A 14854-nucleotide genomic window follows, 5' to 3' on the forward strand; every position below is an offset into this window, starting at 1 on the left:
AATGATAAAATGTTATAATGATGAAATGTTGTAATGATGAAATATTGTAATGATGAAAGGTTATAATGATGAAATGTTGTAATGATGAAATGTTATAATGATGAAATGTTATAATGATGAAATGTTGTAATGATGAAAGGTTGTAATGATGAAAGGTTGTAATGATGAAAGGTTGTAATGATGAAATGTTGTAATGATGAAAGGTTGTAATGATGAAAGGTTGTAATGATGAAAGGTTGTAATGATGAAAGGTTGTAATGATGAAATGTTGTAATGATGAAATGTTGTAATGATGAAATGTTGTAATGATGAAATGTTGTAATGATGAAATGTTATAATGATGAAATGTTGTAATGATGAAATGTTATAATGATGAAAGGTTGTAATGATGAAATGTTGTAATGATGAAATGTTGTAATGATGAAAGGTTGTAATGATGAAAGGTTGTAATGATGAAAGGTTGTAATGATGAAAGGTTGTAATGATGAAATGTTGTAATGATGAAATGTTGTAATGATGAAAGGTTGTAATGATGAAATGTTGTAATGATGAAATGTTTTAATGATGAAAGGTTGTAATGATGAAAGGTTGTAATGATGAAAGGTTGTAATGATGAAAGGTTGTAATGATGAAATGTTATAATGATGAAATGTTATAATGATGAAATGTTGTAATGATGAAAGGTTGTAATGATGAAATGTTATATTGATGAAATGTTATAATGATGAAATGTTGTAATGATGAAAGGTTGTAATGATGAAAGGTTGTAATGATGAAATGTTGTAATGATGAAATGTTGTAATGATGAAAGGTTGTAATGATGAAAGGTTGTAATGATGAAATGTTATAATGATGAAATGTTATAATGATGAAAGGTTGTAATGATGAAATGTTATAATGATGAAATGTTATAATGATGAAATGTTATAATGATGAAATGTTGAAATGATGAAATGTTGTAATGATGAAATGTTGTAATGATGAAATGTTGTAATGATGAAAGGTTGTAATGATGAAATGTTTAAATTGGTGGATGTTTAAGATGTAATAGGGGGGGGGGGTAATACGAGTATTTGGAGTAAGATTAGAGTAAGGAAGGTTCATGATAATAAATTACTGTTTTAAAAGTTAAAGGTAATTAAGTATGATAAGGGAGTCAGTTGGATTTGTAAATCCCTAGGATTAGAGCGGTTAAGAGGTTGAAGCGGACATCCTGCTTTGGTGAGAAAACGGTGGGAGTTAAGGGGGGCTGAAAAAGCACCTTTTTGAACGATGGCCTCCTTAGGTGTTTGTTCACCACTGAATGCGTCATTGGGATAGGTGTTAGCCACAATGAGTTAGCCACAATGAGTTAGCCACAATGAGTTAGCCACAATGAGTTAGCCACAGTGTGTTAGCCACAATGAGTTAGCCACAATGTGTTAGCCACAATGAGTTCGCAGAAAGAAAAATGGAGGGTATAAAGGAGGCATGATTTTGGACGAGGACTCTTTTTTTTTTAGCTTGTAGCATTTTAGCTTAAAATGCATTTAGATTTTTATTATACTTGGTTTTTATTCTTAAAGTAAAATAAGTGTTAGGGCAAAAACCAAAATGTTCCCCTTGGTATGGGGACAGGGACAGCGGCGGAAACTCTACTGTTAGCAGCAGGAGGTGGCAGGTAGCCTAATGGTTAGAGTGTTGGGCCAGTAACCCAAAGGTTGCTAGAGCGAATCTCCGAGCTGACAAGGTAAAAATCTGTTGTTCTGCCCCTGAACATGCAACAGCTCCAAAACATCACTGCTCTAGAGGAGATCTGCATGGAGGAATGGGACAAAATACCAGCAACAGTGTGTGAAAACCTTGTGAAGACTTACAGAAAACGTTTGACCTCTGTCATTGCCAACAAAGGGTATATAACAAAGTATTGAGATAAACTTTTGTTATTGACCAAATACTTATATTCCACCATAATTTGCAAATAAATTCATTAAAAAATCCTACAATGTGATTTTCTGGATTTTTTTCCCCATAGGTACACTTATGTCATAGTGGAAGTGTACCTATGATTAAAATTACAGGCCTCTCTCATCTTTTTAAGTGGGAGAACTTGCATAATTGGTGGCTGACTAAATACTTTTTTGCCCCACTGTAGCTGAAAAAACAGTTTGATAAATGGAACTCGAAAACATTGAATTGAGAGTAATTTGAGTAAATAGGGGGAAAGTCGGTATTATTTATTTTTGGGTGATTTAAATTATTTTTTTTGTCTGCTGATAGTTGCTTCAGGGTTATTGAGTCTAAGAAGGCTGAAGTACCAATCCAACTGTTAATGAATTCTTATTTATGTGCATTTTCATAGAAACGATATATTTTTTATTAATAGCTTTGTTGTTTCTAATTAAAGCATTTGTATCCTTATCTTTTAAAATTATAACTGGTTTGGCGTGTATTCTTTTTGTGATGGCTGCGAGGTGATAACCAGGTTTATTTGCCATGAAATAGTATGCTTTATTTGAGTTGCACCTGTAGTTGTTAGCTCACTTCAAAGGTAGAAGATCATATTCCTGGTTAATTTCACAAATTGCATTTTCTTCTATACCGTGTAAAGATTTTTTATGGGCTAAGATTGTGATTTATTTATATTTTTCTATAATTTGAATTTCCAACTCAGACGTAAGTTTAGCAGAGTATGAGATTATCATTGCCATAATGTACGCATTAAAAACATCCCAAATTATGTTGGGGGTCGGCTTTTCTCTGTCCTGTATGTCTACATTTGTATTGGTAAAGGTTTTAATTATACATTTCGGGTCTTGAAGATGCATTCTCCATTTTCTATTGTTAGGTGTATTTTCTGTTTGTGTATTTAAGCATGATACGGGAGAATGATCCAATATCACTTTATCATGGATTTTTGAACCCAGTATATTGTTGAGTGCATTTTTGGAAATAAAAATGTAGTCAATTCTTGAATAGCTTTTCTTACTTTGAGAAAATAATTAGTAGTACTTTGTAGTTGGGTATCTCCAGGGGTCCTGTAAAATATTTGTAGAGATGACATATTTCTGCCTCTTAGGAGGCTTCTTGAATATCCCATTTTTATTGCTATGTCTGTCTAACTTGCCGAATGTCTGATTTATGTCGCCTGCTAAAATAAGTATTAATGTCTGGGTTTGATTTAATATAGCTTGAATTTTGTCTGAAAACACCACATAGAATGAAATCAATGTGTATTTTTCACCATGTAAGGTACAGACGTGGCCAAAGGTTTTGAGAATGACACAAATATTAATTTTCACAGTCTGCTGCCTCAGTTTGTATGATGGCAATTTGCATATACTCCAGTATGTTATGAAGAGTGATCAGATGAATTGCAATTAATTGCAGTCCCTCTTTGCCATGAAAATGAACTGAATCCCCCAAAAAACATTTCCACTGCATTTCAGCTCTGCCACAAAAGGACCAGCTGACATCATGTTAGTGATTCTCTCGTTAACACAGGTGTGAGTGTTGACAAGGACAAGGCTGGAGATCACTCTGTCATGCTGATTGAGTTTGAATAACAGACTGGAAGCTTCAAAAGGAGGGTGGTGCATGGAATCATTGTTCTTCCTCTGTCAGCCATGGTTACCTGCAAGGAAACATGTGCCGTCATCAATGCTTTGCACAAAAAGGGCTTCACAGTCAAGGATATTGCTGCCAGTAACATTGCATCTAAATCAACCATTTATTGGATCATCAAGAACTTGAAGGAGAGCGGTTCAATTGTTGTGAAGAAGGCTTCAGGGCGCCCAAGAAAGTCCAGCAAGCGCCAGGACCGTCTCCTAAAGTTGATTCAGCTGCGGGATTCGGGCACCACCGGTACAGAGCTTGGTCAGGAATGGCAGCAGGCAGGTGTGAGTGCATCTGCACGCACAGTGAGGAGAAGACATCTGGAAGATGGCCTGGTGTTAAGAAGGGTGGAAAAGAAGCCACTTCTCTCCAGGAAAAACATCAGGGACAGACTGATATTTTGCAAAAGGTACAGGGATTGGATTGCTGAGGACTGGGGTAAATTCTCAGCAGACAGGTCCTGGAATAATGGAATGGTCTGGCCTTGGATTTTGATCTCCTTCCCCCCTTGCGCTTTCAGAATGTTGACTTTGGTCTGATAGTTCCAAAGTGTGAACAATATCATTCGTGGGTATTTAGAATTTTTCTGTTTCACGCAGATCCTATGGCATCAATCCAAATCCTCTGGTGATATACCCACTTCAAGTTCCTCTATCAGTTTGACCACGTAACTGGAAAGTTCTTAAGGACAATATTGTCATGTTTTTACCTCTCATTCTGTTTTTTGCTGATCCAATCCCTCTTCTAAAGTTTGTTTCCAAAAGACACATTTTTGTTGTCTTATTCGTTCAAGCGTACGTTTTGTTTGTGCATCTCTCAAAGACTGCAGTGTATAAAGTAAGAAAATCTGCTTTCTCACCCACTGTCACCAAGGGAGCAACCCAAGGCTCGATCCTAGGCCTCATGCTCTTCTCAATTCACATCAACAACATAGCTCAGGTAGTAGGAATCTCTCTCATCCATTTATATGCAGATGATAGTCTTATACTCAGCTGGCCGCCTCCCCGGATTGAGTGTTAAATCTACAACAAAGCTTTCTTAGTGTCCTACAAGCTTTCTCTACCCTTAACCTTGTTCTGAACACCTCCAAAACAAAGGTCATGTGGTTTGGTAAGAAGAATGCCACTCTCCCCACAGGTGTGATTACTACCTCTGAGCGTTTAGAGCTTGAGGTAGTCACCTCATACAAGTTCTTGGGAGTACGGCTAGACTGTACACTGTCCTTCTCTCAGCACATAGCCTGCAACTTTGACATAATCGCCCGTCTTTCACCCCAGCTGCTAAACTAACCCTGTTTCAGATGACCATCCTACCCATGCTAGATTATGGAGACATAATTTATAGATCGGCAGATAAGGGTGCCCTCCAGCGGCTAGATGTTCTTTACCTTTCGGTCATCAGATTTTCCACCAATGCTCCTTATAGGATACAACACTGCACTCTATACTCCTCTATAAACTGGTCATCTCTGTATACCCATCGCAAGACCCACTGGTTGATGCTTATTGATAAAACCCTCTTAGGACTCACTCTTCCCTATCTGAGATGTCTACTGAAGCCCTCATCCTCCACATACAACACCCGTTCTGCCAGTCACATTCTCTTAAAGGTCCCCAAAGCACATGCAGCCCTGAGTCGCTCGTCTTTTCAGTTCGCTGCAGCTAGCGACTGGAACGAGCTGCAGCGAACGGCTTTAATGAAGTGGCAGATGTAATCGTGTCAATGATGTTGCCATATTCTAGGACCGGTAGAAATATTGACTGAACGATCTGCTTTCTACTATTAAGTGAGAAGCATTACCCTTTTCTATAGAAGAAGCTATAGAAAGATAGAAGATTTTCATTCACATCTTCTTACTTAAATTCATCTGTTTTTTTTAAAGGACAACTTATCATCTATCTAAATGCCAAGATATTTGTAAGTAGAGATACGATCAATATGGGCACAGTTTAAGGTACAGATGCTTAAATATTTTAAGTAATTTTTATGCTCTCTAGAAAACAACACATACTTGCTTTTTCTCACATTCAATACTAATTTAAGATCAATAATGGTATTTTGTAAAACAATGAAAGCAGACTGTAGGTCAGATAGAGCCTGGTCGACAGTAGGGGAAATAGAATACACAACAGCATCGTCGAAACACAGGTGCAGTTTAAAAAAATCACAGACAAACAAATATTGTTCATGTATTTGGTATTTTATTAGGATCCCCAGTAGCTGTTGCAAAAGCAGCAGCTAATCTTCCTGGGGTTCCAGACAAAACACGAAACATGACATAATACAGAACATCAATAGACAACAGCAGCTCAAGGACAGGCACATGTAGCCTACATATCAATGCATACACACAAACTATCTAGGTCAAATAGGGGAGAGGCATTGTGCCGTGAGGTGTTGCTTTATCTGTTTTTTTGAAACCAGGTTTGCTGTTTATTTGAGCAATATACGATGGAAGGAAGTTACATGCAGTAAGGGCTCTATATAATACTGTACGCTAATTTGTTCTGGATATGAGGACTGTGAAAAGACCCCTGGTGGCATGTCTGGTGGGGTAAGTGTGAGTGGAACTGGTCTTCCAGTTACTGCAGAGGCATGGATGTTCAACTTTCTTTCAATTTGGTCCATGTTAGAACCAGAACCAAATATTAAGAAAAATATATATTTCTGTCTGGAACCATCATTCATTGCAACCTGGTCTCAGAGCATCTCATATTATTTTGTATGCAAATCTGGACACTCCTTTTAGAATATGTTACATTTCATATGGTTACATGAGACAGACGGTTACTTAAGACAGAAAACGAAAGCAGGGGTGGATGGGTAGGCGTATAATGCAAACGTCTAGCAACCCAAAGAGTTGCGAGTTTGAATCTCATCACGGACAACTTTAGCTTTTTAGCTAATTAGCAACTTTTCAACAACATACTACTTTTTAGCTACTTTGCAACTACTTCCCCTTCCCCTAACCATAACCTTAAACCTTTTAGCTAACACTTCCCCTAACGGTGACCTTAACACTTTAACCTTAACCCCTAACCCCTAGCTAATGTTAGCCAGCTAGCTAACGTTAACCACTTAGCTAGAATTTGTAACATATCATACGTTTAGAGAATTCCTAACATATTGTACATTTAGCAAATTCATAAAATATCATATGAATTGTAATTCATAACATATCATATGAAATGGGTAATGGACAACAAGAAATGAATTTACATACCATAAGAAACGTAACATCAAATGAAGTGTCTCATACAGGATAATATGAAATACTCTGAGACCAGGTTACAACAAACTACATATCCCACAAGCCATTGATGTTCTTTTTAGTTCTGTGTGCTTCTAATTTAAGCCATCATCCACCACTATCAACAACGTTACTGCAGTAATGCTTCACTGGTCTTCTCTGCGTTTTAAAATGCATCAATTTATTCTGCAAGACTAGAGGATATAATATCGATAGCTAAATGGAGATTACTCGTGCCAGACCATCGCTGTTTGGAGATATAGGTGAGTTGTTTTATTTGTGTCTCGCCTGTCTGAAAGTTCAAAGAGGCTAATGCTCATGACGTAAACAATATGAATGCTTAACCCACAATCAAAATTATAGTAAAATATTTGTCATGCCTCTCCCTTGTTGAGTATTTTATTTAGCTGGCTTATTCAGGCCTAATATTAGAAAATGTTCTGCTCTTCCTTGTTTTACTGACCTAATTTGAGACCATCCAGCTAAGCTTGTTATAACAAGCTAGAGACCAGTGTATTAGAGCATGTACTATTTTGTGGGCTACGTAGGTAACCTGGGTGATCCTTATATAACATACATTCGCTGTATCTAGCTTTTTTGCCGACCAGATCATTAATCTAGCCAATGTTGTCTAGATGTAATACATTTAGGTTAGGGCTATGCCTATACATGTCACCAACCATCACATAGACAGACTGCGGACGTCAGCAAGGGGTAAGCCTCGTAGGGAGGGAGGTGCGGGTTTATGACAGGATTCACGTGTCGTGAGAGCGGTGTCTTGGACCAATGATGTATTGCTCTGGAGCCTACAAAGGGTTTCAGCGAGAACTCAACGTCTAGCACCGTGTTTTTTCACTGCTTGACATGGACTGAAATAGTTGCCGTTACTCATTTTCGGTGCCTCTAGTATTTATATTTAGGTGCAGGAGCTCCACAATACGTTCGAGCTCATATTTATAGTCGGAACAAGAGCTGAAGCGTTAGAAAGTGTGAGGTACCGGTGTTGTGCCGAACTTCACCCCCCTGCCAGAACCCCACCCCCCTTTCACACACTCAATGCTTCATTGTTGCGACTTGCTTGGTAGTTGAGATTTCTGTTCTTCTCTCCGTTGTTAGTTTAGCCTACATTTCACTGATCTTAGTAGCAGAAATCATTTTTTTATTTGTTTCCTTCAAGGCAGTTGTCAATGATCACGTTAGGCTTTGTTTCATTTTTTATGGCGGTTTGATCGCGGGGGAAGCACTAGTAATGTTTACAGTTTTCGGTTTGGCTATTTGTTTCAAGTGTATTAGTCTATAAATCAATCTCTTTCCCAAAATTCGTAATCTCTCCCATGTATTATTCGACTGGTAGTTGTTCTGAAATATCTATTGCTTGCCTACATTTCACTCCCTCTGTGTTTAATATAACACACACACATTCATTATACATTTCGGGTTGCCTATCCCGACGTGAAGTTTGTTCTATAGAAAGTATTTGACTCTGATAAGTGCCACAGAAATTATTTGACTCTAGCCGCAAAATTAAGGAAATTAGAAGGGAGGGAGGGGGGGTTCGGCAAGGCCATTATCTTGCCTGCCGACCCCCCCCCTTCCTTAATTTTGTGGCTAGAGTCAAATCATTTCTGAGGGAGAATTCTGGCAGGGGGGAGATTTTCGGCACGCAACACTGATACTCAGCTCCAGTGAGCTCCTGCCCAAATCAACAACGGACATGATTTAATAATACATACAGACATAAATTAAAGGCCTACTTTGTGTAATGAGCTCAAATCATTTGACTGTAAAATATATAATTGCCCTCTTTGTATCATGAAAATTAGATCAACAGTTATTGGGCAGAATAAATAGATATTAGGCATCAATACAACATGTGCATGTACTGTCTGTATCATACAGTGAGCTTCAAAAGTATTGGGAGTGGCCAATTGTGTTGTTGTTTTGGTTCTGTACTCCAGCACTTTGATTTGAAATGATACAGTGACAATGAAGTTACAGGGCAGAATGTCAGCTATAATTTGAGGCTATTTTCATCCATATCGGGTGAAACGTTTAGAAATTACAGCTCTTTTTGTTCAAAGTCCCACTATTTTAGGGGACCAAAAGTATTGGGACAAATTCACTTATATGTGTGTTAAAGTAGTAAAAAGTTTACTATTTGGTCCCATATTCCTAGCACGCAATGACCACATCAAGCTTGTGACTCTACAAACTTGTTGGATGCATTTGCAGTTTGTTTTGGTTGTGTTTCAGATTAATTAGTGCCCAATAGAAATTCATGGTAAATAATGTATTGTGTCATTTCGAGTCACATTTTTATTGTAAATAAGAATAGAATATGTTTCTAAACACTTCTACATTAATGTGGATTCTACCATGATTACAGTTGGTCATTAAGGAATCGTGAATAATGATGAGTGAGAAAGTTACAGGCACACAAATATCACACCCCCCAAGACATGCTAACCTCTCACCATTACAATAACATGGGAGGCTGGCATTTTTTTTTGGGGGGGTGGTATGATATTTGTCCGTCTAACTTTCGCATTCATCATTATTCATGATTCATTCAGGATTATCCGTAATCATGGTAGCATCCACATTAATGCAGAAGTGTGTTAAAAACATATTCTATTCTTATTTACAATAAAAGTGACTCCAAAATCATTTCCCATTCATTTCTATTGGACGAAGTGCCAAAATGGTGGAGTCATAACAACAAAACATGTTTTACTGTCCCAATACTTTCGGACCTCAGCGTATATCGGACTTCATTTGTTTTCTCCCTCCCTCCCGGCCTGCAGCTCATGGCCTGGGGTTCTGGACAGACCGTTCGGCGGTACACGAGGCAGCAGCCCAGGGAAAGGCTCTTCAGCTACAGAAGCTGATCCAGGGAGGGGCAGCAGTTAACTTAGTGGCTGTGGACTCCATAACCCCCCTCCACGAGGCCTGCATACAGGGACAAACACAGTGTGTCCGGTTGCTGCTGGACGCTGGTGCTCACGTGAGTCAGAGGGCTGTTTTTCTCTTGTGATAGGTCTGTCGGTAATGGTACAACTGCTGAATCTGGATTGGGGGGGAATCCTTAGGGTGGTGACTTCTCTGCAGTAACCCCTACATGCAAACAACTGTGACTGTTTCTGTGAGGGCCGGGAGACATTTGAACAGAAGCCAAATTCAGAATTTGAGGGGGAGCTAGTCCCTGGGAGCCTAAGGGTTTTTAGATTTGAAATTTCACATTGATTTGTTATACGACTGTTATAAAATGGACCATCAATAGTTCAGATTCTCTATTTAAGGATTCTTGAGAGGTATCAGTGAACATTTTAAAACATGAGGTGCTGTAATGTTGATTTGTGTGTGCCTGTCTGTCTGTCTCACTCAGGTGGATGCGCGGAACATTGACGGCAGTACCCCTCTGTGCGATGCCTGCGCTGCGGGCAGCCTGGAGTGTGTGAAACTACTCATACAACATGGGGCTACGGTCAACCCTCCACTGTTCACCTTCTCACCCCTCCACGAGGCCTGCATGGGGGGTACATGTTCATGTTGTGAGAGGGGGCGAGGGCGCGGCAGTCACACAGTATAAAGAACACACACATACTCTGGGATAATGGGATACATCTGCATTGTTTGCTGTTTGGGGGTTTTAGGCTGGGTTTCTGTATAGCACTTTGTGACATTGGCTGATGTAAAAAAAGAAAGAAGCTTTCTAAAAACATTTGATTGATATTGTGTAGTTAGTCCCCCTCAATACCCAAGTGTCGAACTATGACTGACGTGGGTGTGTGTGTGTGTTACAGGTAACTCTGACTGCGTTCAGCTCATGATAGACGTGGGAGCTCTGATGGAGGCCCATGACTGCCACTTCGGGACACCGTTACATGTAGCGTGTGCCAGACAACACTTTGACTGCGCCAAGGTCCTCCTCAATGCAGGTGGGTGGACCACATTGTGGTAACATTATTTCAAATGTTATTTTGCTCCTGATCAGTCAGACTATTAATGGGACTGTGCTCTCAAGTAAATAAGTACCTAACCTAACCTTTAAAAAAAAGGTGAAATTTGAGATATTGAGAAACTTCAGAGGTACATTTGAAGCATTACATCAATTCAAACCGTAACTTGATCTTGACATTTTGCAGTCTTGACATTTTGCAGTTAAAACAATGTCCTGTACTTTTTTGATGCAGATGATAGTTTTCAGAACGTGTCTCGACCACTTCCCTTTAACATCAAACCTTTTCATCTTCTCCAAAGGGGCGAACGTGAACGCTGCCAAGCTCCACGAGACGGCGCTCCATCACGCAGCCAAAGTAAAGAACGTGGATCTGATCGAGCTGCTGATTGAGTTCGGTGGGAACATATATGCCAGGGACAACCTGGGCAAAAAGCCCATCAACTACACAAGTCAAGGATCTCCCACCAATATCTGCCTAGAGTTCTATGAAAGTAAGTATTATATTCATGCCACGTAGGTAGAAAAGACTGGAAAAGTGTAGAGATTATGACCTTCAAAGAGAGATTTTCACACTACTGAGCAGAGCTGAGCTGCAGTTGTTATGCATCCACCGTGGTTGTTATGCATCCACCGTGGTTGTTATGCATCCACCGTGGTTGTTATGCATCCACCGTGGTTGTTATGCATCCACCGTGGTTGTTATGCATCCACCGTGGTTGTTATGCATCCACCGTGGTTGTTATGCATCCACCGTGGTTGTTATGCATCCACCGTGGTTGTTATGCATCCACCGTGGTTGTTATGCATCCACCGTGGTTGTTATGCATCCACCGTGGTTGTTATGCATCCACCGTAGTTGCTGGAACCATGCTGGAGAGGACAATATGAAAATAAAATATTTAAGGAAATATTAGAACCTCACAATGCAGTTCAGGTTGGCACAACAGTGTGAAAAGGGTTAATATAATATAATTATCTCAACTGACATGTTTTCGTTCTTTCCCAGATACTCCCCTCAGTCTACAACAGATCAGCAGGATAGCTCTGAGAACAGCACTGGGCAGAAGAGCCCTGGACGACGTGTCCAAACTGGGCTTGCCCAATCGCATCACCTGCTACCTCTCATATCAGCCACCACCAGATCTGGACTTGGACTTTGACTACTTCTAACAAGCCCCACCCTACTTCTAACAAGCCCCATCCTACTTCTAACAAGCCCCTACCTACTTCTAACAAGCCCCATCCTACTTCTAACAAGCCCCATCCTTCTTCTAACAAGCCCCATCCTTCTTCTAACAAGCCCCATCCTTCTTCTAACAAGCCCCATCCTCTTCTAACAAGCCCCATCCTTCTTCTAACAAGCCCCATCCTACTTCTAACAAGCCCCATCCTACTTCTAACAAGCCCCATCCTACTTCTAACAAGCCCCATCCTTTTTACGAGTCTGTTTTGTCTTGTGCCGAACGATTTCACCACATAGGAATAAGCCTGGTCCCAGGTCTGTTTGTGTTCTTGTCAATGCCAACTCATTGTTATGCTGACATTGTTCAACCAATTAGCATAACAATGGCTGATTGCACAAACAGACTGGCACTCAGACGAGATGGGAATGAAGATGCAGGGTAGCCTGGTTCCAGATCTGTTTGCGCGTTCTTGCCAACTCCTATTGTCATTGTCAGGCTACAAACACATTGACAACGACTATAGGAGTTGTTTATACAATTACAAACAGATCTGGGACCAGGCTAGAAGCAAGAGAGCCCAAACTCATTTGTCTGAGTTAAGGTTTCAGTTAAACTACAATGAAAAGTAGGGATATGATGTGACAGGTGTCAGCTAGCTATGCTTGAAAGACTGAGGGCGATACTCAAATCTGTATCACCGAAGGGTTATATTTCTATCCACCTGTAAAGGTAATTTCTGATTGAGCCGAGATATGCAGTGTTCACCTTAAATGCAGTCTCCACGATATGGATTGAATCTAGGCCTAAGCGTTCCCACTAACCATAGTCTTATGCTTGTACCCAGATCTATTTGTCCTGCTTTATGTTTGGGATGTTGTGCCTTGCCAACTGCAAGAAGGCACAAACAGATCTGGGACCAGGCTAGTCTGTCCAACCTTTCTGAATTCTTAAATCTTTTAGCTAAGCTTTTAGGATTGTGTAATTATGTGTAAATATCAAACATGTATGTTTATTTTGAATAATGTGTATATAAACTATGTAAATAATACAAATTATTTGATTTATGTAAATTCCATGAATACTGTATATGTCTTTTGAGTTCATAAGTGTTGCATTTTGTCTTCTTCTGTATGGTTGGAGTGTTAGAAATGAGGGTGTTGTCGCAGGGGTCAAGTGCACACCCCTTGCACACCCCTTGTTCTTAATACTTTTTACTCTTCCATTGTTGCTTTACTGAAAATAAATGATGCACAGTACCAGTCAAAAGTTTGGACACACCTACTCATTCAAGAGTTTTTCTTTGTTTTTACTATTTTCTACATTGTAGAATAATAGTGAAGAGATCAAAACTATGAAATAACACATATAGAATCATGTAGTAACCAAAAAAGTGTTCCAAGTCTAAATATATTTTCTAATCTTCAAAGTAGCCACCCTTTGCCTTGATGACAGCTTTGCACACTCTTTGCATTCTCTCAACCAGCTTCTCTCACCTGGAATGTATTTCAATTAACAGGAGTGCCTTGTTAAATGTTAATTTGTGGAATTTCTTTCCTTCTTAATGCGTTTGAGCCAATAAGTTGCATTGTGACCAGGTAGGTGTGGTATACAGAACATAGCCCTATTTGGCAAGAATAGTTCAAATAAGCAAATAAATTACTTTAAGACATGAAGGTCAGTCAATCTGGAAAATGTCAAGAACTTTGAAAGTTTCTTCAAGTGCAGTTGCAAAACCATCAAGCGCTATGATGAAACTGATTCTCACGAGGACCGCCACAGGAAAGGAAGACTCAGAGTTACCTCTGCTGCAGAGGATAGATTCATTAGAGTTAACTGGCTGTCATGAGGACCGCCACAGGAAAGGAAGACCCAGAGTTACCTCTGCTGCAGAGGATAGGTTCATTAGAGTTAACTGGCTGTCATGAGGACCGCCACAGGAAAGGAAGACCCAGAGTTACCTCTGCTGCAGAGGATAGGTTCATTAGTTACCAGCCTCAGAAATTGCAGCCCAAATATATACCACATTATTCTGCAGTGATACGCCTTCCCATCTGGTTTGCGCTTTGTGGGACTATAATTTGTTTTTCAACAGGACAATGACTCAACACACCTCCAGGCTGTGTAAGGGCTATTTGACCAAGAAGGAGAGTGATGGAGTGCTGCATCAGATGACTTGGCCTCCACAATCACCCGACCTCAACCCAATTGAGATGGTTTGGGATGAGTTGGCCCGCAGAGTGAAGGAAAAGCAGCCAACAAGCATATGTGGGAACTCCTTCAAGACGGTTGGAAAATCATTCCAGGTGAAGCTGGTTGAGAGAATGCCAAGAGTGTGCAACGCTGTCATCAAGGCAAAGAGCCTCTACTTTGAAGGATCTCAAATATAAAATATATTTTGATTTGTTTAACACTTTTTCAGTTACTACATGATTCTGTGTTATTTCATAGCTTTGATGTCTTCGCTATTACTCCATGTAGGAAATATGTAAAAATAAAAACCTTCGAATGAGTAGGTGTGCCCAAACTTTAAACTGGTACTGTATATTGTGTTATATGTTGGAACATGTTAACCGAGCACCAAGCAGTGCCATATTCACAATACTTTGAGGAGAAATACAGAACTACTGTGTGGTTAAACATGAGCTTTTATCTGAAATGACAAACTGTCACAGTTAACAATCTGTTGGAGAATGGGGAAGGAGCATCTTGTTTGGTGGATGTAGCCATGGAAGTAGGGGCTTTCCAGGGTTAAAACGATTGCGCAAGTAAGCATGGTTTAGCGGTCACCGTCTGCTTCCGAGCATGTTAAAACACACACACACACTAGATGACTTCCTCTTTCTTCACATCAGAGGTCTTGTTCTC

The 14854-nt window shown here is 39.8% G+C and overlaps 1 protein-coding gene across 2 annotated transcripts; it reads left to right on the forward strand.

Moving 5' to 3' along the window:
* The first annotated feature begins 6928 nt into the window (after nucleotides 1–6928).
* On the forward strand, nucleotides 6929–13059 carry asb13b (ankyrin repeat and SOCS box containing 13b). Of its 2 annotated transcripts, none has more exons than XM_046300506.1 (6): nucleotides 6929–7107; nucleotides 9649–9848; nucleotides 10230–10395; nucleotides 10648–10782; nucleotides 11105–11296; nucleotides 11812–13059. In XM_046300506.1, exons 1-6 carry the CDS (start codon nucleotides 7065–7067, stop codon nucleotides 11973–11975), a joined length of 900 nt encoding a protein of 299 aa, XP_046156462.1. In that variant the 5' UTR covers nucleotides 6929–7064; the 3' UTR covers nucleotides 11976–13059. The 2 variants fall into 2 exon arrangements, with proteins under 2 accessions (XP_046156462.1, XP_046156552.1); XM_046300596.1 differs by having other exon boundaries at nucleotides 6931–7107; nucleotides 10230–10380.
* Nucleotides 13060–14854: the final 1795 nt, after the last annotated feature.

This window comes from Oncorhynchus gorbuscha, linkage group LG01 (genome assembly GCF_021184085.1).
Source record: "Oncorhynchus gorbuscha isolate QuinsamMale2020 ecotype Even-year linkage group LG01, OgorEven_v1.0, whole genome shotgun sequence".
Classification (NCBI taxonomy): domain Eukaryota; kingdom Metazoa; phylum Chordata; class Actinopteri; order Salmoniformes; family Salmonidae; genus Oncorhynchus; species Oncorhynchus gorbuscha.